The 22,564-nt window shown below is 38.2% G+C and overlaps 1 protein-coding gene across 4 annotated transcripts in view; it reads right to left on the bottom strand.

Moving 5' to 3' along the window:
- Nucleotides 1–2,803: 2,803 nt before the first annotated feature.
- The window catches only part of LOC122651980 (flowering time control protein FY), a 35,494-nt gene continuing 15,733 nt past the window's right edge, over nt 2,804–22,564 (bottom strand). For 3 of the 4 annotated variants that reach the window (XM_043845585.1, XM_043845586.1, XM_043845587.1), the window contains exons 14-19: nt 19,461–19,539; nt 18,642–18,731; nt 14,954–15,042; nt 14,265–14,809; nt 13,924–14,175; nt 2,804–3,244 (exon numbers count right to left, since the gene is read on the bottom strand). In XM_043845585.1, coding sequence (XP_043701520.1) covers nt 3,149–3,244; nt 13,924–14,175; nt 14,265–14,809; nt 14,954–15,042; nt 18,642–18,731; nt 19,461–19,539 — 1,151 coding nt within the window. In that variant the 3' untranslated portion in view covers nt 2,804–3,148. The remainder of the gene's footprint in view (nt 3,245–13,923; nt 14,176–14,264; nt 14,810–14,953; nt 15,043–18,641; nt 18,732–19,460; nt 19,540–22,564) is intronic. The other variant, XM_043845588.1, reaches the window with a different exon arrangement.

Genomic DNA, 22,564 nt, shown 5'->3' with positions numbered 1-22,564 from the left:
ATAAAGTTGAAATTAATGTGATAAACACGCAGGAAATTAAAGTCGAATCTCCTTACCTATATTGGAGTCTAGTTCAACTAGGGAGTTCTCCAATAGATCAGCAAAACACACAAAGACAGCAGAGAAACAGACATAAATATCATGACAAAATAGTGTTTATTAGGTCCATGAAGTGTCAGGGCAAACCCCAACATAACAGGGCATCAAGGGCTTAAAAAATGACCAGCCGGATGCAAACTCCAAAGGAGCCGGTCGACCTCCTTTGGGCCTGCAACTCCATTCTGGAGTGTGTCCGAATTTGGGGTTTTTCCTATTTTTGGGCAGATCCTTACATGTAAGGGTAAATCTTGGTGTTTTAACACCATATTAAGGTGGGTCTACCTACATAGGGGTTCAATTTTATAAACAACTTCCTAATTTTGATAATTTCAAGAATTAAACCTAATTAACTAGATTAAGGTTTATGAAATACTATTAAAAAAACAATACAGCCTGCAGACTTGATGAATTATTGAATTTCAGGTCTCATAGGGACAGAAATTGTTTCCAATTAGTCCAAACATGCTCAATCTCTAAATCCCATGCTTGGTCTTCAAGCTTTAATGGTAGAATTTCCTAATAGATGAACTAGAGATGGAGAAGAAGTGAAATAAAGAGGGAGATAGCAAGTATTCAAGGCTTACCTTAATATAGGAGCAGGAAACAAGGTTCAATAGCCTTCTAGTGGAGTCTCTAAGTTCAATTTCAGAAGTAGAAGGTAGGTTGTAGGGTTCTTCTTCTTCTTTTCCTTTCTTCTCTATTTTTCCTTCTTGCTTTCTGGTTCTTCCAAGAGAGAATTCGTTTCTCTCAGCCCCTTTAGTTTGTTGTGATTGTAATAGTAAAGAGAAGGTTATATATATATATATATATATGGTAATGGCATTTAAGCACTAAAAGGCATTTCAGTCTTTTTGATTGAAATTAGACTTAAATCAATTTCTATAACAATTTATATATCTGAAATTTGTATTTAATACACTATTCTGTCCATAATTCGATGCCGAGCGACATTAAAGGTCATCCGAGTACTGGTAACTATCGGGGACAGCATTGTCTACTGGGAAAGTGGGTCCCACATGATCAATTTTACTAAAATACCCCTGAATTTCTATTTGGTCGTACACACAATATGTATAAATTCATTTAAAATAATACTTGCAATGTTTTAAGGAAAGGCTCTGCATAGCCATCAATCCAGCATGTCAAGCTTATGTGTTGTCTTCCGTTAGACACCTTAGACTCATTTAAGGCCACGGTAGTTGGCTGATCGAAATGCCTTTAAAGACGAGTCATGAGATAGGTCTGAATTTCTTAATCAAGACGGCCCACAACTTAGAGGCTAGCATGGCCAAATATTGAACCAGAACCTGAAATCACACAGGTTCCAAAAGTTCAAATTTATTCAGAAATTTGACCGGGTTTCACAAAATGTCTTTGGTTAAATCATGATAAATATAAATGAATAAGAACTTAAGGTTGATCCTGGATGTAACCCAATTGTAATTGAGAATTCATTACCTTAACCCCCCACAGTTCTTACACTAGTCACCACACCATTATACATATTAATTTAGAACATTTCTTTTCTCTAGTACCTACTAAATTAACTCTCTAGGGACTATGTCCTAAGCTTTTTCTAGGTCAACAAAATCCATATGGAAATCTTCTTATAATCTCTAAATCTTCAAATCTTTCAATGAGCCTTATAAGCAAGTAAATAGTTTTTGTTATGGATCATTTTGACATAAAACCAATTCGATTTTCAATAATAGTATTTTCTTGTCTTAAGTGAATTTGAATAACTATTCCATAATTGTACGACTCATTAGTTTTATGTCTCTATAATTATTGTAGCTCTGAATATCACCTTTACTTTTTATAAATCAAAACTAAAAGGCTTCTCCATCCATCTGGCATTTTCCTTGTGCTCATAATCTTATTAAATAATTTGATTTGCCAAGATAAACCACAAATTCCTAAATTTATCCGCACTTCTATTGGTATCCACTTTAAGAGTATCCAAATGAAAAATAGTACGTATGATTAGGTGATTATTAACAATCTCTTTACATTATTACCTAAAACATTTTAACAACATCCAACTGAATGATAAAAGTCACTTCGTTGGTTCATTCATTCAATGCTTAAAAGGGACCTACCTAACAAGAGGGATACTGGGTCCTGAAGTTATTATAGGACATGGGTTTGTTATGGGTGCCGCAGATCTATGAAATGGTCTGTGACTGTCTAACCTGCAAGTTTTAAAACTCAGCAAAATGAGCTTCGGATCAGTCTCCATCGATTCCAATTTGAATTGATCAGGATCATATGGAACCAGTAAGAATGGACGAAAATGGGATCAGAGAGAAGGATAGATCACTGCAGATCTCAGGCTTTTAGAGTTTCTGGCTCAAAATAACTAGTAGATTTGAAGGAAACAGAGAGCTTCCTTCACTTTGCAGTGTTTTTAGTGATCAATGGAAAGAAACAGCCAAAAAAGTGAGATTTTTCTCCCATTTTTTTTGAACGATTCAGTTTTCATTCTACAGAATCAGTGAAAATCAGAATTTGCCTTGGTCAATTCCAATTCGAATCAGGCAATTCTAACAATTCCGATCTGATTTTTCAAACCTTGGCACCAGGCCTCATAGCTTCCCAATATTTTTATAAGTGTTTGAATCATGCATCTCTCCAATCTCAGAATTCAAGTTATAGAAATGTACAGAACTTGAAATGGTGAAACCAAGAGTTGTATATATATGGATAGAGAAAAATAAGAATTATATTAAAAATATTCTAAAGAACATTTCATTTGTAAATATGGACAAGATGCTCTACAAGAAGCCTCCAAACTCATGGGAAAGAAACCCAACCTAAATTTCCCACTTCTAAACCGAAGCCATGTGAAATACAATCCTGACACCCATACGCACCAAAGAGAAGTGAACCGAATAACATGAATTGCAGATTCGCTCCTTATTCTTTCTTCTTTCCCTTTGTGAATACATTAAAGAAAGTGGTGCCTTTTTTTCCTTTCTTCTCGCAGATTGTAAAATCTGATGATGCAACAGGATTCTCGACGAACTAGTACAGATCATAAACAAACAGCTTATTGAGGTGTTGAACCATGTGGGGGTGGAGGAGGGAGACCAGAGGGAAGACCAACGTTTGGCCCCAGCAACCCCAAGCCAGTTGAACTACCAGACTGCAAGAAAACCGAGACGCTAACACATTGTTAGACTATTCCAAATCATATATAAATATAGCAAAAGAATATAACAGTAAATAGAGGCACTTGACAATAAAGATTTTCTCCGAAAAAGAAAGGCCTTGATTAAGGATGGAAATTCTTTATCTTTTCCATGTAAATGTCTTACGAACTGCACCAAGGAGTCATAATGAAAGCTGGGTAAAGGCTAGGAGAGCTCAGCAGCAAAGGTACAGCCAACCAAGCATTTGTTCATCAATGTCACACTTTAAAATTAAATTAAATTAAGAAGGCAAAATTTAAACGAAAAGAGCAGTTTCTTAGGACTTTTGATATTCATACACAAGTTCTCCATGAATCTGGTCTTTTGAATACTTTGGGACATTTTTTAGGTCACATGGCTCATGTAAAGATCAGAACCCACAAGTGTGAGGATCCCCCCCCCCCCCCAAGAAAAAAAAAAAAAAGAGTTTCTACACCCAAAAATCATACAGATCCTGTGATCATAACCATCTAAAGTTTCCATACCTACAATCAGGAAAAATTAGAAAAGCTTAGTCAATTATGATACAGATCAGAAGAATATGAAGCATCTGTTCACATTATGAATAATGATGCAGTCAATAGTGGCCGAATCATCTGGACATGAGATGTGGCAAACAATGGCCACCCCAGTCCATCCAAGCATTCAAGAGGATGTGTCTCACAGAAGCCAAGCAACTTCCATTGAAGATGTGGCATATTCATATTCAGCAAACAAATGTCGCACTTACAAGTCTTGATAAAAACCAATCATTTGAACTGTTATGAAGAGGTTCTTTTAGATGAATAAGTATGTACATCCTGACAGCCACTTTTGCAAGGTAACGGTGGGAAGGGGGGCCTGGACTGGAGACATTTCTAACCTTCAGCAATTTTTGCAAAAGTGGGCATTCTTAGACTAAAGACTGCGCCTTTGTGCTGGCAACCTGATCTTCTACAATTACACCAAGTGATGGCGCCTATGAATCCCCAAATAAATCAATAAATACTCTAGATGATTACAGAAAGAAAACTTGAATTCCACGAATTTAGACATTCCGTTTCCAGAAAAATTTTCAATGTTAACCTCGTTAGTGAATACAAAGCAGATGATGTAAGGGCCCTACTAATAAAAATACCTGTCTATGAAAGCAATGGCCCGTTCTTTGCACACTCTCTCTCCTCCATGTGAAACTTCTCACATCCATTCTCAATCCTACATGGCAGTATTATTTCCGCTCCTTATTCTCTCTCTCTCTCCCGTTTTCCCAATCCCTGTCTTTATCTCATAAATCTTCTCTAAAATCTTCCCGACTGTCACCACTTAAAAAAAGAAGTAATAAATCGTCTCCTTAAGAGAGTGAATCTTCAAAGATGCATCTTCCATTGGCAATTAACCTTTATTAAGAAACTGAATAAAAAAGGTCGTACCCAATGCACAAGGCTCCCATGTTTAGCAGGGTCTGGGGAGGGTCTAATGTACGCAGCCTTACCCCTATTTCCAGAGAGGCTGTTTCCAGGACTTGAACCCGTGACCAAGCGTTCAGCAAGTGAGCACTTGACCAACGCGGCAAGCACGACCTTCTTATTAAGAAACTGAATCTGGGTACCTATTTAACCTTATACTCAAACTTTTTTGTGGTTTTTTAATTTGCACAATCTCTAAGATCTTTCTCAGCATCCACACCTCCTCTTCTGTAACTACCTTAAATTTAGATAAGGAAATCTCAACATTGAGTTTCCTAGTCACATCCCCTAATGGAAACTCCATCCTTATGATCTCATAGATCCTCCATTCTACAATTCAATTCAGCCTTATCTAAACTAAATGGGGTCAGCTACATGGATCCTTTTCTCCAATCAGCTCTGTTCAAAGCCATGCTTGTTAGTCCTAAGTTATGCATGCCTTTCCACTTCTTCAAGAGTAATTTTAGGCGTACCCCTGGCTCTTTTGGCTCCTTCAATCGAAATCGAATCACCCCTCCGCACTGGAGCATTCAGAGGCCTCTAATGTACATGTCCATGCCACCTCAAACAACTTTCTCACAACTTATCATGTATCAGAGCTCCTCCTAAATCAGCTCTAATTCGTTCATTTCTTATCTTTTCTAGTTTTACCACTCATCCATCTCAACATCCTCATTTCAGCTACACTAAGTTTGTTTATATGTTTTTTCTTTACTACCCACATTCAGTTCCATACTGAAATCATAAAATTCTTTTCCACCAACCTATTACTATTCCCTTTCTCAAAAATCTTTGCACTTCCTATGCCCTCTCCCTCATTGAAAATTCCTTAATGCCTAAACTCTAATATCCTCATCCACAAAAACTCAGCATGTCCCTTGACACCTCCCTTTTTTTAAATTGTTTTCAACTCTAAGATCTCCACAATCCCACCTTATTTATCTCTTAAATTTCCTCCAATCTCTTCCTCCATCACCTCAAAAAAATGGAAGAGGCAAAACCTCACAATCATGGTCATTCAATTCATTTTTATATTTCTCTTATTGCCTGCTATTACTCCCTTTTTCAGATGCAAGTTTACTGATCAGAACACTTGGTGAGCACTTTCTTACTCGCCTGATGATATATCTGTGGTCATGACCTGTCATCGTGTTTTGTGCTGGTTTAGAACTCATAGAGTGGCACAGCACAGTGCACGTGTACTCTGACCAATGCCACACAAAAAAAAAAAAAAAAAGACTATGAAGCTCCCCATTTCTTAGAAGGTGTATTAACTAATTCAATCCATACTTTAACAAGTAAGCTCTTCTGTATATGTGCTCCTGTTTTGATATATCTGTTGTCAAAAGGTGATTAAAATCTACGCGGACATGGGCTTCCAGGAGATGATGGTCACAGGATGAGAAGATTTGATAAAATATGGTGCTGAATAAGATGGGAAGGACAAAGCTGTCACCTTCATCTACAAGCCAGTGTACCAAGAGGCTCATATTTTTCGCTTTAGGAATACTTATGTTGGGAACAAAGGAGTCTAGTTATTGGTTTGTTAGTTTGTATGTGCTTTACATGAATGTGTATTCTGAATTCCCAGTCAGTTTAACTATGTTAGAAAACTTATATTAAACAAACATAACAAATAAGCAATGCATTAAAATAAATGACAGGGATGTAGGATCATGAACTCAACAACAACAACAACAACAAACTCAGCTTTATCCCAACTTAATGGGGTCGGCTACATGTATCCAAACAAAACAAAGAAGGGAAAACAGAGGTCTAAACAAAAAAAAGGGGAATGTAGAGATGGGAAAGAGGGATGGTAAATGAGATGAGAAATGAAAAACGGGAAGTGACAAATGAAAGATGGAAAATAAAAGAAAAATGAAAGATGAAAGTAAGAGGAAAAAGGCCCAGCCCAGCAGGTCAGGAGAATCTCAGCTAAATAGGGCCTGCTACATGGATCCTTGCCCTCCAATAGGCTCTATCCGAGGTCATACTTGGTATAAGACCTAGAATATGCATGTCCTTCCTCACAACTTCTCCTATGGTCCTTTTAGACCTGCCCATAGCTATTTTAGCTCCTTCAATCAGAATCATATCACTCCTCCTTACTGGGGCATCCCTACACCTCCGCTAAACATGACCATACCACCTCAAACGACTCTCTCGGAGCTTGTCATTGATCGGGACAACTCCCAAGCCAGATTTAATACGTTCATTCCTTACTTTATCCTTCCTAGTTTTTCCGAACATTCATCATAACATTCTCATCTCTGCTACACATAGCTTCTCAATAAGACTCTTCTTAACTGCCCAACATTCTACTCCATACAACATAGCTGGTCGTACAACAATTCTATAAAACTTTCCTTTGAGCTTTAAAGGAGTACGTCAGTCACGTAGCACTCTGGACACACCTCTCCACTTCATCCATCCCACTTTAATTCTGTGTGAAACATCATCCTCTATGTCACCTTCTTTATTTAGGATTGAAAGCAGATATCTAAAATAGTCACTTTGTGGTATCTCTCTCTCTCTCTCTTCAATTCGCACCATGTCAATGTCCATCATAGTGTGACTAAAAATTACATCATATACTCCGTCTTCGTTTTACTAATCTTAAAGCCTCTTGTTTCCAAGGTTAATCTCCCTATCTCTAACTTAGTGTAATCTCTGCTTGTCTCATCCACCAAAACGATATCATCGACGAAGAGCATACACCACGAGATGCTATTGGTTAGGTCGTCCATGATAAGCGCAAATAGATAAGGGCTTAAGGTTGATCCCTGATGTCACCAAATTGTAATTGGGAATTCCTTACCCTGACCTCCCACAGATCTCACACTAGTCACCAAGCCTTCATACATGTCTTTAATGACTCCACATTTTTACTCGACACCCCTCTCTTCACTAGAACATGTTGGATTAGATCTCTAGGGACTCAGTCATAGGCTTTTTCCAGGTCAATAAAGACCATATGGAGATCCTTCTTGCTATCTCTATATCTTTCCATGCACCTCCTCAACAAGTAGTTAACTTCTATCGTGGATCTACCTGACATAAAGCCAAATTGGTTTACCGAGATAAGAGTCTCTCTTCTCAAACGGGCTTCAATAACCTTCTCCCATAGTTTCATAGTGTGACCCATTAGCTTTATGCTTCTATAGTTACTACAATTTTGGATATCACCTTTATTTTTGTAGATCGGGACTATAGTGCTTCTCCTCCATTCGTTTGGCATCTTCCTTGTGCTCATAATCCTATTAAACAGATTGGTTAACCAATAAACCCCATAACCTCCTAGGGTTTTTCATACTTCTATTGAAATCTCATCTGGGCCTGGTATTTTGACTGCTTTCATCTTTCTTAAATCTTCTTTAACTTCCACCACAGTAATCTTTCGTACATATCTATGATATATGGCGTCTTGTTGAATAATATAATCATCCGAGTCATTTCTACTCGACCTATTTCCATTTAGTAGGTCACAAATATACTCATCCCATCTCTTCACAATGTCCTCATCCCTCACTAAAACTCTTCCGTCATCACCCTTTATACACTTCACCTGATCGAAATCTCTACTCTTCCTTTCTCATCTTAGCTATATTATATATAGTTTTTTCCCCTAATTTTGTGTTTAGGTTGATATAGAGATCCTCATATTTCTTTGCCCTAGCCATCCCCACGATCTTCCTAAATTCGTTTCTGGCATCATTAAATCTCTTTTTATCCTTTGCTTCCTTAGTCCTTTGCCAAGTCTTAAAACAAACTTTCTTGGTCTTAATAGCTGCTTAGACCTCATCATTCCACCACCAAATCTCCTTAGGGTCCTGATGACTACCCTTTGCTTCCCCTAGTACATCTTTGGCAACCTTCTTAATATAAATCATCATCTCGTGCTACATCGTATTGGTGTCTACCTCAAAACCTTATTAATAGCATAATTTATTACAATACGTTCAAAAGCAAACAAGATTACTCTTAGAAGTGAACTTTAAGAGAAGTTACTTTATGTTTCTTCTCACCCATTAGGAAACCCACACCACCTCTATTTCTTAGTATCTTGTTTCATTACTCCCCCCACCCACCCAAAACCTTCTATTTATTTATATTCCATCCAATATGAAATACTTATGTGTTACTACAAAAGTAAATAAGTTTCGAAAAACTGAGAAAGGAACAAAACATGAATTGAATAGAAACCATTGAAAAATCAAGGGAAAAACTTATATATGGTAAGCCACATGGTTGAGATAAGCCACCAAACTCGATAGGTGGTTAGGAGGCATCAACTTTATCCAGTAGTCAGTTCCCCAAATCACCAATCCATGTGGCTTAAAATGATGGCTGTTATGGAAAGGGATATAGAGATAGGGGTGAAGGAAAGATTTTTCTGTTTTTTATAACATAAATTTAGTAGCTGATCTTTATTAACTCAAGTAACAATAATTTTGGTTAACTTAAATTTTCATCTCTAACTATGTGTAGCGACATCATAAAAGCTTCATAAGTGGGAATTCTTAATACAAATTCAAATAAGAAAATGCAAAAAAAAAGGAAACATTTCTATTAAATCACAAAAAATAAGCATACTGTCTGACATAATTAGGGATAGTGAAGTACTAAGTGACTTTATTTGTTAATTAAATAAAATTGTTCTTAATTCTAATATTTTGTTGAGCATATTAAAAATTTGGTAAAGTTTCTTGCAGTTGGTCCACCCATGGAAGCCTCCATGCACTGACTACCTAATGAGCCACCTGGAATGATGATTTGGCAAATCCAACCATTGCATTGGAAGGATATGGTCTAGACTTGCAACATGTCAATTTTGACATTAAAACTCAATCATTTACCCCCCCCCATGAATTGGGATCTTTCCTTTGTATTTGGCCATCCAATTGTTTTCAAAATGTAATGAATCATCAAAGCTTTAAACGCCACATAGCCAACTCTGATTGAATCCAAATTTGATAGGTAACCAGGGTACCATGGGACCCACTTGTACACAAAATTTAGGTCCTAAATGATCTGCCACATGGTGGATACCAGATTCGACCATCTAACATCCTGGAAAGACAGACCACTAGACTGGCTCCCTAAATTTATTTTTATACATTGGTTTTCTAAACAAAGCAGTACGAATTTGTTAAAGTTTCTTAATAAAAGTAAAGTTTATTTCACATGCAATTCTAAGCTTAATAATGATGTTTATTAGCACAGGCTCATAATTAGTTACTTTACTTGAAATATTACCAAAGGGACTGCAAGGGATTGGTTTGGCTCACAGTTTAAATGATGCCATGTACAGAGGACAGACCAAACACAGGTCAAAATCCATCAACTATCATTCCCCAACACTGCTAGTTCAAAACAATGGCATAAACCAAACCTTTGTTCTGTCATTTTATTAGGATATGTCTGTCGTGGTTCAAATACTAATGCTTGTTGTATCGACCATGAAAAAACAAAGAACAAGATATCTACAGGGGAAACTCATTTGTCGTATTTTGGTAAAAAATGAATTGAGAAATTTACTAAATCATCCAGTGTATTTCCCAAACAATCATGATAGCAATCTTATTTAGTGTCATCGCAAGTTTTTAAAGATAGAGTCTAAGACGAGCATCCATCACTCCAAATATATGTTAGTTAAAGTTAGTTAAGGTTGAGAAAGCTAAAAAGGCTGCAAAGATCTGAACTTCCACACCTAACTAAAGGTTTTCTAATGTAGCAGCATCCTACGGCCCAATTGAATAGTTTGGATACGCTTTACAGAGTATTGTGTTTGTTTTGGTGATCAGAGACATAGCATATGTGGAAATTTGGTTGCTTCCATCACTGTTTTTTTTAGGAAACTTTTGATGGTCAAAACTTCTCTATTTTGTATGATATTGGTGTCTTTATCGTTAAAGCTCATCGAGTTGCCTATCCAATGGGGCAATGATTTTGTGATTCCAAGTCATATTGGGAAAGTTATGATCATTTTACTGAGGATGTTGATCTGAGACAGGGTTCTAGTTTATGAAATTCTAATTAGATTAGCAATTCTATTTTAAGCTATTCCATTAATTAGTAGCTTAATTTAATTAGGACGGGATTAAGCACTAATGGGAGATTCTATATTGTAATTAGATTTACATTAAGGAATCTTTATTATTAAAGAAACTTCCCTAGTTGTTACAGGACTCCATTTAGAGCCAAAATCAAATTCTTGTTGGGCTGGGTGTTGACTATTGAGTTAAAGAAATCGAGCCTTGAAATGTTGGTATTAATATGGACTATGAATCGTAGGAAAATTTTCCTTCCAAATTCATGTATTCCCATACCCAGGATAACAGCCTGGTTGACATGGTGTTCTTATTGCTGGTTTGGTTTTCTAACTTCTTGTCTATTTCTTCTACTATTTTCTTTCATTAGTTCTGTTGTTCTCCTTTTTTATCCATTAATTGCATCTTGTTTAAGCTCTATTTTGGGATTTTCTATTTCAAATTCCCTTGGCTCATTAACGAGGGGCTTAATTTAAGTCCGTCGACCCTTGTCTGCATCATGTTCACAAGTCAAGCGATTTCTCTCACAAACTATAATTGTGTATGAATAGATTTGAGAATCTACTGGCATTGAATGCCTTGACCAAAACTACGCAAGTTACCAGTTTGGTACTTGGTGTGACCATAAAATCAGAATGCTGATGAAACCACACTAACCAATTTTTGGTCCGCTAATAGTTTTGTGGACCTCAAAGCTAACCTCTTAGAGACTGTTGGTATCTCTCTTGGGTCCCTTCCAGTCAAGTATCTGGGCCTTCCCCTGATCCCCTCTATGTTGACTGTGCACCACTGCACCTCGACGCTTGACCTTATGCGCAAAAGACTTCAACTTTGGAAGGGCATGCTCCTTTCCTATGCTTGGCATCTAGAGCTGATCAGATCAGTTCTCCAGTCCACTTATCTTTATTGGTCAGATTTTGGTATCCCTCAGTCGGTCATCTCAAAGTTGGAAGCTCTTATGTGTTATTCATTTGGAAGGGTTTCTGAAACTTCCAGATATCTTCACCCTACCTCTTGGGCCTCGGTCTGTGTTTGTAAAGCGGAGGGAGGTTTGGGACTTAGGCGTATAAAGGACACCAATGCAGCTGGTATCATAAATTGATCTGGAAGATTGCATCCAAGAAGAAGAGTATTTGGGTACACTGGGTCTATACAAAATACCTCCGAAATGACTCTATTTGGATTGTCCCTATCTTCTCTGATGCTTTTTAGGTTTGGAGAAAGATTGTGAAGCTCAGACACTTAGCTCTTGGATCTATTACTACACGATGGTGCCTCTACTAGGCTTTGGTTGGATAACTGGAACCTTGCAGGTATCCTTCTCCATACAGTGGGTGACAGAACTGACAGATTGGCCACGGTCTCTTACATCATCTGAGGTGCTTGCTGGGACCCTCCTTCCCCCCCCCCCCCCTTATCTAGATCTCATTTGGTCAGCTCCTCCCAAATATCCGCAGATCTTCCCCAGGAAGGGGTGACAGGGTTCTTTGGAATGCTTCCCATTCAAGCATATTCAGTTTGAAGTCTGCTTGGAACCTTATCAGAACTAGTGGTGAAGTTGTCATCTAGTGCAAGGTAGTTTGGTTCCCAAGCTGCATCCCTCGCCATAGCTTCACCCTTTGGCATGATCTTCGCTGTTGTGTCCCCACGCAGGCTTTCCTCATTAGTAGGCACATTCCTGTGTCTCCCCGCTGCATTCTTTATTGGAATGGGCTAGAAGATGTTGATCACCTGTTCTTCAGCTGCCCATTCTCCTCGAAGATCTGGTCTTGGCTTCTCACTTGTTGCTGGCCGGTTCGTCGGCGGATTCTCCCCTTCCATAGAGAATGGATTTGAGTTGACATAACTTTTGGAGGTTCCTCTGTATGTGACCGAGTGGGTAAACTTGCTTTTAGTGCTGCTATTCATCAAATTTGGCTTGAGCGCAACCTTAGAAGATGGACTACCAACTCCAGATCTTTTCATCAAATTTGGGATTCCATCTCCTTTGACAACAAAAGCAGATTATCGGCAGCCCCTCTCCGTTGATTCTCCTAGAAATAGACATATTGTATCTTCTTGGAATATCCCCCTTTAAGGGCTTGTAATTTGTTTCTTTCTTTGTATCTTCTTTCCCATTTTCCTCTCTTGTATTTCCCCTTTGGGGCTCTCTTTGGTAATGAATTTTTATTCACCCAAAGGAATAGTTTTTAACGCCATAACTCTGAGCAAATGCAGTTTATTATTATTATTTTTAAATTTCCAGTCCTTTGAAAAGTTAAGTTCTATAAGAACATTCACCTTACCTGCCCCTTTCTCTTACTCAGCATTTTTCCCCTCGCTCTTAAGAAAATTTATCGATGATAAAATAACCTTCTTACTTCTTTGATGCTTGAACTGGATAACTATCACGAGACAAAAATCTCAACCTCAAAGAACACTTCCATGCTTGATCATGATAAATACCATAGACTAAGATCTCAAACCCAAAGAACAAAAAGGGTCAAAATCCAGGATAACCTCTTTAAACTCACCAGCCATATTCATGAAAACAAACCCAACTGTCAAAACCCAAGAAAATTTATCAATGATAAAATAACCTTCTTACTATTTTGAGTATTTTCATACTTGAACTGGATAACTATCACGAGAAAAAAATCTCAACCTCAAAGAACACTTCCATACTTGAACAGGATAAATATCATAGACTAAGATCTCAAACCCAAAGAACAAAAAGGGTCAAAACCCAGAATAACCTCTGTAAACTCGCCATCCATATTCATGAAAACAAACCCAACTGTCAAAACCCAAGTACCATTTACAAGGTACTAGAACATATACGAAATAAAGAACAAAACTTGAAAATGCTATTATAAGGTGTATCCAGGTTTATCCTTATCTGATAGTATGTGCTCTGCATTTTAAAAAAAACTAGAAATATCTAAAAAATGGGGAAAAGACAAAATTAGTTTAGCACACATCCATATTGTGCCCATCTGTTTATGGATTCTTTGGGGCATCAAATTAAATTCTAGCAAACAATTGCTGGTTTAGAGAAGCCTAGGAATAGGATCTTCACACTTGTTTTGATGGAAACACTAATCCTCTGCAAGAAATTCAGAACCTGGGGGGGCGGAAATATAAACCCTCTCTTACCTGATAAGCATTAAGTCCTGGAACCATAGGCAACTGTCCAGCTTGATTCCGGTTGAATGCACCTCCCATTGGATACATTTGAGCCCCACTGGCATTGGATGGACCTTGAATATTTGTCATCCCATTTGCAAAACTACCAATTGGAGGTGGTATACCATTGGTAGGAATGGAGCCAGAATGCATTGGATTCAGACCCATAATGTGACCTTGTGGCAATGGAGGGGCCATCTGATTAGCTGAACCCTGCATCCCCTAAACCAACCATAAAAAATGTAGATGAGTGACTGTTCATTCTCTCCCCTCAAAAACTTAAACTTCAAGCAAAAGGTATAAAGAAGTACCATTGGACCAGCCATTGACAGTGGAAGTGATGCACCCATTGATGAGGGTAAGGGCATAGATCCAGGCATTGAAGATGGGATCGTAGAACCCATGCCAAGGGGTGGCTGACCTGAGGGAGGGCGAGGTAAATGAGGATGGGGAAGCAGAGGCAGATGTAGTGGAGGCTGCAGCTGTGATAAATTTAGTGGTGGTGGTGGCAATGAGCCCATTTGCTGTTGGAGTCCTTGGTGTTGCAGTTGTGGTGGAATCTGTTGAGGAATTTGTTGATATGCTTGTTGACTGGAGGCTAAAAGTGATGGATGAGGACCTGGTGGGAGAGGAGGAGCCCCAGCAGGCAAAGAAACTGGAAAAGGCTGCTTCTGCTCTCCTTGATCAGTTGTGTCAAGAGATGGGATGGATAATGGCATTGCAATCCCGACCCCAGGAATATTTCCTTCATTTCGAGGCAGTCCAGCAGCAAATGGTCCTGGAGTACTTGGGCCTTCAGGTACTGCGAAATTACCAACTGCTCGGCCAGCAAAAGCAGGGTTTTGATCACCATAACCTGGAAATGATATAAAAGAAGAATGACAAATATACAGCTCCTTAGTTTTTTCTGCCTCAGTCCTCCATGCAAGAGGAATAGATAATGACAAATTTAGCAAAAACTTAGCAGGGGTGATCTAAATAATGCCCAGGGAGGAGCAACCTTGGCCATATCCCATGTTATATTTATCACGGGGAGGATCTCCTGGTCTATTTCTACACCAAAACCTTGTTGTGTGATCATTGCTACCACTGCACGGAAATTAATTAAAGTTACATTACAGGCAGAAGACCAAAGCTCAGAAAAAAAATAAACAAAAACAGCTTCCGTACAAAATTATAAATTAGGGGAATGATTTGGGCACACCACCATCATACCCAAACGGGACAGCTAAGACCAAAATTTTATCAGTTGACAATGTTGTCCAAGGAGTTTCCCCTAATGCCACATCAGTATAAGGAATGGAGTTGCATTAACTGAGAAAATAAAAGGGGGGGGGGGGGGAGAAGCTGGTCAGACCCACGTCTTTTCTTTTGCTTCTTCCAGCTAAAACAGTAAAATAGCCTTTTCCACATAACCTACAACTCACTTTCGCTCTCCAGCAAGCCGAACCAGGCACAATCCACTCTGACCACGGAATATTGGTATCACTGTATTATACTCTCTGTATGCGCTAACTCCATTGCTTTTCCAACCAACAGTGATGAGCTATGCTCCTGCCTGAAAAGTTTCAAGTTTTCAGCGCACCAAGTACAATTAAATACTTATTCCCCTCCAATATCTCCCAAACTCCAAGGAATTGATTTTCCCCCCTGTGACTGTATCTTTTCTATTTATGCCCTGTTTGTTTTGTTGGATAATTTTCCCGGCAAATGGCATTTTACATGAAAATTTTACTCCATGTTAAGTTTTCTTATTTCCATTGTCATTTTTTGCATTTTACATCAAAACCAACAGTGCAACAATCCAATTTTACAGGAAAAATTCCCCTTTCTGCCATTCAACTTGGAATCAAATGGAGCCCTAATTCAAGACTAATCGATGATTTAATGATTCCTCTAATGATCCACATATAGCCAAACACATCTGACAAATATCAATCATCAAGTTGGAGGACTCCAAAATGACACACTTCATTTCGGATTAAAAGAATTAAGGGCAAAATAGTTGGACCTCATCCTCTTTATCCTTGCAAACACTGGTAGATCTGATTTTCCCTTGAAGAATGATGTCAATAAACAAATCCAGCACAAGATTCCAAAAGCCTCCAAGTGCAATACCATCTTCCATGTTAGGTTTGGACCCTGGAAGCTTTAAAGGATTAAGTTTCCAGGATTATCCCAATAATTGTCATGACTCTGGGTTTGCCTACCTGCAGACATGCATCACAGAATGGTGGTCCTCCTTGGCCTCTCAAATAGACTGATCTGCCTTAGCTTCACCTGATTTACACACACCAAATGGGACAAATGCTTGACTTCTGAAGTCTGATCACTGTTTTAGCATGAAAAAAGAAAATGCCATGGGTCCAAAGTATCTGGCACACTGTTGTATCAATACGCTTTGCTTGTTTTTCTTTGGCAAATTAATTAAATGAATTCATGTTTTACAGCTAACACTGTAGAATTTAAATAGGGAGACTCCTTGAACAAAATTCCCATCTGTAGAAAACTTACATTGTTATCTTACTGTCAAGATGAGAGTAAGTAGGGTGTGCCCCTGGGAGCGCCCAAATCACTTCCCACACAATAACTCAACTGTTCTAGAACAAACAAATCTCAACATGATGCGGACAGGGAACACACTATTGCACTGAATGAAACAGAAAAACAGTGTCACCCAATCAAAGCGATGATATATTCAGTACATAATGTGAAAGAACATGAAAGAAGCTATTTACATCGGCAAAAGAGCAGATATAAAAGTACTGAATAGGGATGATATTTAACAGTGCATTGGTTTGAAAGGGATGTGATGCTAGTTACTTGGGTATCTATCGAGGCCCAGCAAGTTTTGTCAGGTGGTAGGCCAGATAAGGTTAAAATTTTGTGGAGAAATAAACCCACGGGTCCCCCGCACACATGTCAAGTTTCAGCCCAGAAGGAGTTGACCAAGTGGCGAACATTGAAAGAACCAGGATTATCAAAAGATTGCATGCCAATGCTGGAATTACCAAGAGATTGCATGCCAATACATGGAACAATGTATGATTGAAAGTCTAAAATTTAGCACATAGGCAATTCTGATATTCCCTAGATACGTAACTGCAGGAATGGCCAGTCCTAATGAAACAGTCAGTGAAGATGCCCCAAGGTGCAGTCTTAGGCCTCGAAGTGAGGCATGCATGTAAAATGTACAACATAAAAACTTGGGTGTCTTAGACAATAATTGAAACAAAGGTTTCAGCCACACCATTTTCTTATAATTTGTCCAACCTAGATGAAAAAGAAAAAAGAAATAATACTTGTTTAAACTAATAGTTCATTGAGTACCAGCAATTTAGGATTCACAGAACACTACTAGGATTATTTCACATCAAGTGTCCGTTCTCTATTCATCATTGAGTTGTCTTAGAAGTTAGAACCACCACCATGAAAGCAGCTCTGCTCTTATTCATTGTCAGCCATTGGTTAGCCATGGGAATCAGATTCAAAAACTTACTTTGAAGGGGCTTGATGATTGAATATTGTTTGGTCTCCAATATGTATATGAATTACAAGAATTTTTTTTTTTTAAAATTTTAAAGAAGAGAAACTATCCCACTTGTTCTGGAGAGAGAGTGTTTTCCTGTCAAACTCTAAAAAATTAGAGAACTATCAATCTAAACAATCTATGAGAAAATTATTGTACAAGAAAAATAAGCAGATTCATTGATAAGCAAATAAAGATTAACAAGGAAGCATCGAATGAGCCAGGGTCCTAGTTATGCATATGTGTTGATTATATTCATGGAGGGTTAAGGTGAGACATGCAAAATAAGCAGATTCGTTGATAAGCATATAAAGATTAACAAGCAAGCATCGACAGGAGCCAGGTTCCTTATTATGCATATGCGTTGATTATATTCATGGTGGACTAAAGAGAGAAAATTCCCCCTACCCTCGAATTTATTTTTACATTAATCTATATTGCCTCCCCCAATTTCCCACCTGAAATTATTGTTTACTTTTTCTTGGTAAATTCACCTCAATGTTATACACACGTATGTGTATATCTGATTTTAGTTTTTTAATTCAAGTATGTGTATGTTTTGGTGGGTGAAGCAAATAGAAGGCAGAGGGAATGTATTACTAATTCAATGCTTTGGATAGCCCATTAGACAGGAGGAATTTGATCTTCACAATATAACCTAACATGAGGGAACGATTTTCCTTTTTTGGTGCAGCATATTCAACAAAAATTAACCTTAGATAGACAGTGTCATGGCCTCATGGGGTCATCATGACTTAAGTATCGACGGAAAGCCCCCCTCCTCCTTTTCCTTAAGATCTCATACCAGGCATCTGTTAAACTTGGTTTGGAGCTTGATTCCAAGGGTAAGTAAATTAGCATTACTGCCTTTTTATTTCTTTTTAATAATTAAGATTGACAATTATTTATTACTGAATTGGTTGAATTTGGTGTTTGCGAAACACAATTTGAATCCATTACAATCATGCCTATGATGGGTTGGCACCCCCAAACAGAGATCCTGGTCCCATCACTGGAAGCAAGTGTTTGCTATAACTGAACACTATAACATTAAAAGTTTGAAAATTAAACATGTAGAAATCTCAAGACTATACCATGAAAAAGTTGTAAGGACAACCAAATTATATCAGAAGAAGCACTCAAAGGATCAAGGGTATACCTGCAAAGGATATAGCCTATGGGATGCCAAGCAAGGTCCCAGACACTATTTTCATGTGCACCGGGTATTTCAACCTGGGGCGTTTCATGCCTGTGCATCAGAACGTGTTTTAGAACTCACAAGATTCAAGCACAAATCCAATTGTCAATCAGAATATGTTCTAGAATGGAAGTATCAAAACAGGATTGCTGTGACAGATATTCAATGTAATGATACATGTTTGAAGACTCCAGATATCCAGGTTAAATCTGGTAGTAGAATATGCAGCAAACACCTTCTGAGAGTAATCTATTTTAAGTGCTTTACGCATAGGGCCGGCCAATTAATGAGAGTGAAGATTATAAGAGGCAGTATGTAAAAATTGCATATTACCACTGAAACTCCAACGGTGAATAACTATTCAAAGGAAGTGCGAAAGAAAGTGCAGTGGGAAAGACAGACCAGGGAGCCTGTATGGACAACGTAGGATTCATTCCCCATGAGCAGAAATGGTGGTAGCCCACAATGGATCCACCTCTTACAATCTCACCATTCCCTATGTTGTCAGGTTGCAGCCCAGTAGATCCCATGTCATGTCATAGAGAGAGCTGCACTGCCTGGTTAGCGGTTGGCTATGGAGTAGGGGGCAGGGAATGAACAACAACCATGTTTAGCCAAGATGTTGGGACATCTGGATTGTCATGTAATCCCACCCCATAGGGGACAACCCTGCATTGCAGATCTCAATGCCCCCAGTTGCAGATAGCAATGCATCTTGACAAAGGAAAAACTAAGATAGCTATAAATATCAGTACTCCCAACCAAGGATATCGAAATTACCCGACAAGCCAATGAAAGATGGATCCATCATAACTCCCACTCACAAAATATTCTTCATGAAACGGATGCCAAGCCAAAGCTAGCGAAACAGAGAAAGGGAAAACAGATAAAATAATCAGGTAAACATCTCAAGACCACATGGAAATTACTAGCAAGGACAATAACAATGCTACTATTTTTTGCCAATACTGATGTCATGAGAATATTCTTCAGAAACTAGTAGACTTTATGACTGCAACTAAATTCAAATAAAAAAAAAAGATGCTTTAGATTTTATTTCATATTGCAAATTCGTTACCTGAATTAAGACAAGGGTCAAAAGGGTGTTTCTGGTCACAGCAACAAAGAGTTATCATGCCCTAGATGAGATAATATTTCTATAAACTTATCTACTGTCCATAGTATTGAAGTTTCAGTAGAACTTTACAAAATTTCAGTTTGATACATCATTATAATAAAACCACTGTAATTTAGATTAAGGGAAAAGGAGCCTATCTGGGAGTGTGGCCCCTGCACCCATACATGAGATGAGGCAAAATGACCGCCCCACCCCCCATAAAAGGTGGAAATCCAACCCCTGTTGATGCTTCTGTGTGCACTCCCATTGGCCCCACGCTGGCGCAGGAGCCACACTCCTGGACAGAGAACACGTTCCTAAATTTATTGTGTTTGAATGTCGGCCACATGTTCAGAAATTTTGGACTTTCGAATTTTGGCCAAAATATTTGCAGCTTTTTTCCTTTATAAATTTCTAAATTCCTTTTCTTTACCTTTTTGTATTTGTATTTAACTTACGAAATGACTGTACACATAGTCGTCATGGTGCCAAGGCAAGCCATGGCGGTGTCCAAGGCATCCAAGGCAAGCACCTTTCATTATATCCAATGCAATATTTTCCTGATATTTTTAATCTAATTAATGTAAATATACATTTAATACAGGGTTCAAAGTTCAAAATATAGAACATAAGGGGGTAAAACCAAAGTGAGATTGTAGAAACATGTAAGGGAATTTTTTGAGAATTTATTATATTTGGAGGGCAAGATCATCAAGACCTGCATGCTTTGGTTTCACATCTCGGCACATAAGGTGAATAGTTGCCTTGCACCTCAAGGAGTACCTTGTCGCCTAGGCGACTCCTTGACAACTACAAGGCATAGAAATTGGTATCTTGTCTACACAATAATAAAAATAATAATAACAACATTAAAAAACTAATAATAATAATGAGAAAAAAGGGTTATATGAATTGATGAAAAAGGAAAATCTGACGATAGGATCCATACGCTATATATCATACACCAACTAGCTAGGTCCTAGTGTCCTTTCATTCATGAAATCATGATTTTACATTATTCTTACTTGAACTCACACAAGTAAATATGTGAACATAATTAAAGATATTTATGCTAGTGTAGTGACAAGCATAAGAACTGTGGGGGGTCAAGGTAGTGAATTTCCAATTACAATTGGGTTACATCAAGGAACGGCCTTAAGCTCTTATTTGTTTGCGCTTATCATGGATGATTTAACCGAAGACATACAAGATGAGGTTCCATGGTGTATAATTTTCGCTATGATATTGTCTTGGTGGATGAGACAAAAGCAGAGATTAATGCAAAGCTGGAATTATGGAGATCTGCCTTGGAATCAAAAGGTCTTAAGATATGTAGAACAAAGACGGAGTATATGGTGTGTAACTTTAGTAACACTAGGACAGTTAATGATGTGGTGAATATCGATGAGAAGGAGATCCCACAAATTGATTATTTTAGGTATCTAGGCTCAATCATGAATAAAGAAGGTGATATAGAAGATGATGTTGGTCAGAGAAGGATGAAGTGGAGAGGAATGACAGGAATGCTATGTGATCGGCGTATCCCGTTAAAGCTTAAAAGAAATTTCTATAGGACTGTCATCAGACCGGCTATGATCTATGGTGCCAAGTGTTGGGCAGTTAAGAAAAATAATATAGATAAAATAAGCATAGCAGATGAGGGTGTTGAGATGGATGCGTGGCAAACCTAGGAGGGATAAAATGAGGAACGATCATATTAGAATTGAGTTGGGAGTAGCTCCAATACAAGATAAACTTCGGGGAATTCGTTTGAGGAAGCATGGCTATGTTCAACCATAGTTGTCAAGGCATCGCCTAGGCATCCAGGCGCCTTAGTCGCCTAGTTGGTGTCGCCTTGCTTTTGGACCCTCTCTAGCGCCTTGGATCGCCTAGCCGCTGTGACAACTATGTGTTCAACGGAGACCTTGGGATGCCCCAGTTCAGAGGAGTGATTTGATTCAGATGGAATGCGCCAAAGAACAGGGGCAGGCCTAAAATAGGAGAAGTGCTGAGCAAAGACATGCATAGCTTAGGCATCGTATCAAGTATGACTTCGGATAGAGATGAGAAAGCAAGGATCCATGAAGCCGACCCCATTTAGTTGGGATAAGGCTATGTTGTTGTTGTTGTTGTGAACTCACACAGAGATTTACAAATAAAATAAAAGCTAATCAAATAGAGAAATCCACCAAAATAGTCAAACATTCCAATTCCAGAATATATTGGGCAGAATTTTGTTTCTAATAAAATAACCATCTCCATCTCAGTTTGGCCGAAATTCCAAAATTTTAGAAGTTTTTGAGGAACCCAAAATCAAAATTCCAAGATTCTGAACCAATTAAAGCTTGCTGCTGACTGCTGCTAATGTGAGACTTTTAAAAGAGGTGACTGAGGCTCCATCCTTCCTAGGCCAAAATATAAATACATTAACCTCTTTTTTTGTTTTTTTTTTTTCAGAGTGGAACAGGGTGATCTTAAATCTTAACAATGGCCTGGCCAAAGATATGATTCTTCCGAAAGCCCCTAAATAGCCTGAATACATATCAAGTGTATCTGGATGAACACAGGAGGGGCTCCAGTGTTAAAAAGGAAAAATTTTAACCTAATGAGAGACAACCTAATGGTACAGGTGAAGTCAGATTTTATTATCATGGTTAGTTTACACTTTATAGCTTTCCAATCAGATAAAGGAGTTTCTTATCATGAATAAAAATGTCATCAAATTCCAGTTGGAAGTTTTCAGAGGGCTTCAACTCATTGAATCAGG

The sequence above is a fragment of the Telopea speciosissima genome, chromosome 2 (assembly GCF_018873765.1).
Source record: "Telopea speciosissima isolate NSW1024214 ecotype Mountain lineage chromosome 2, Tspe_v1, whole genome shotgun sequence".
NCBI lineage: Eukaryota > Viridiplantae > Streptophyta > Magnoliopsida > Proteales > Proteaceae > Telopea > Telopea speciosissima.
The sequence above is the reverse complement of the archived record's forward strand: the minus strand, read 5'-3'. Positions and strand labels throughout refer to the sequence as shown.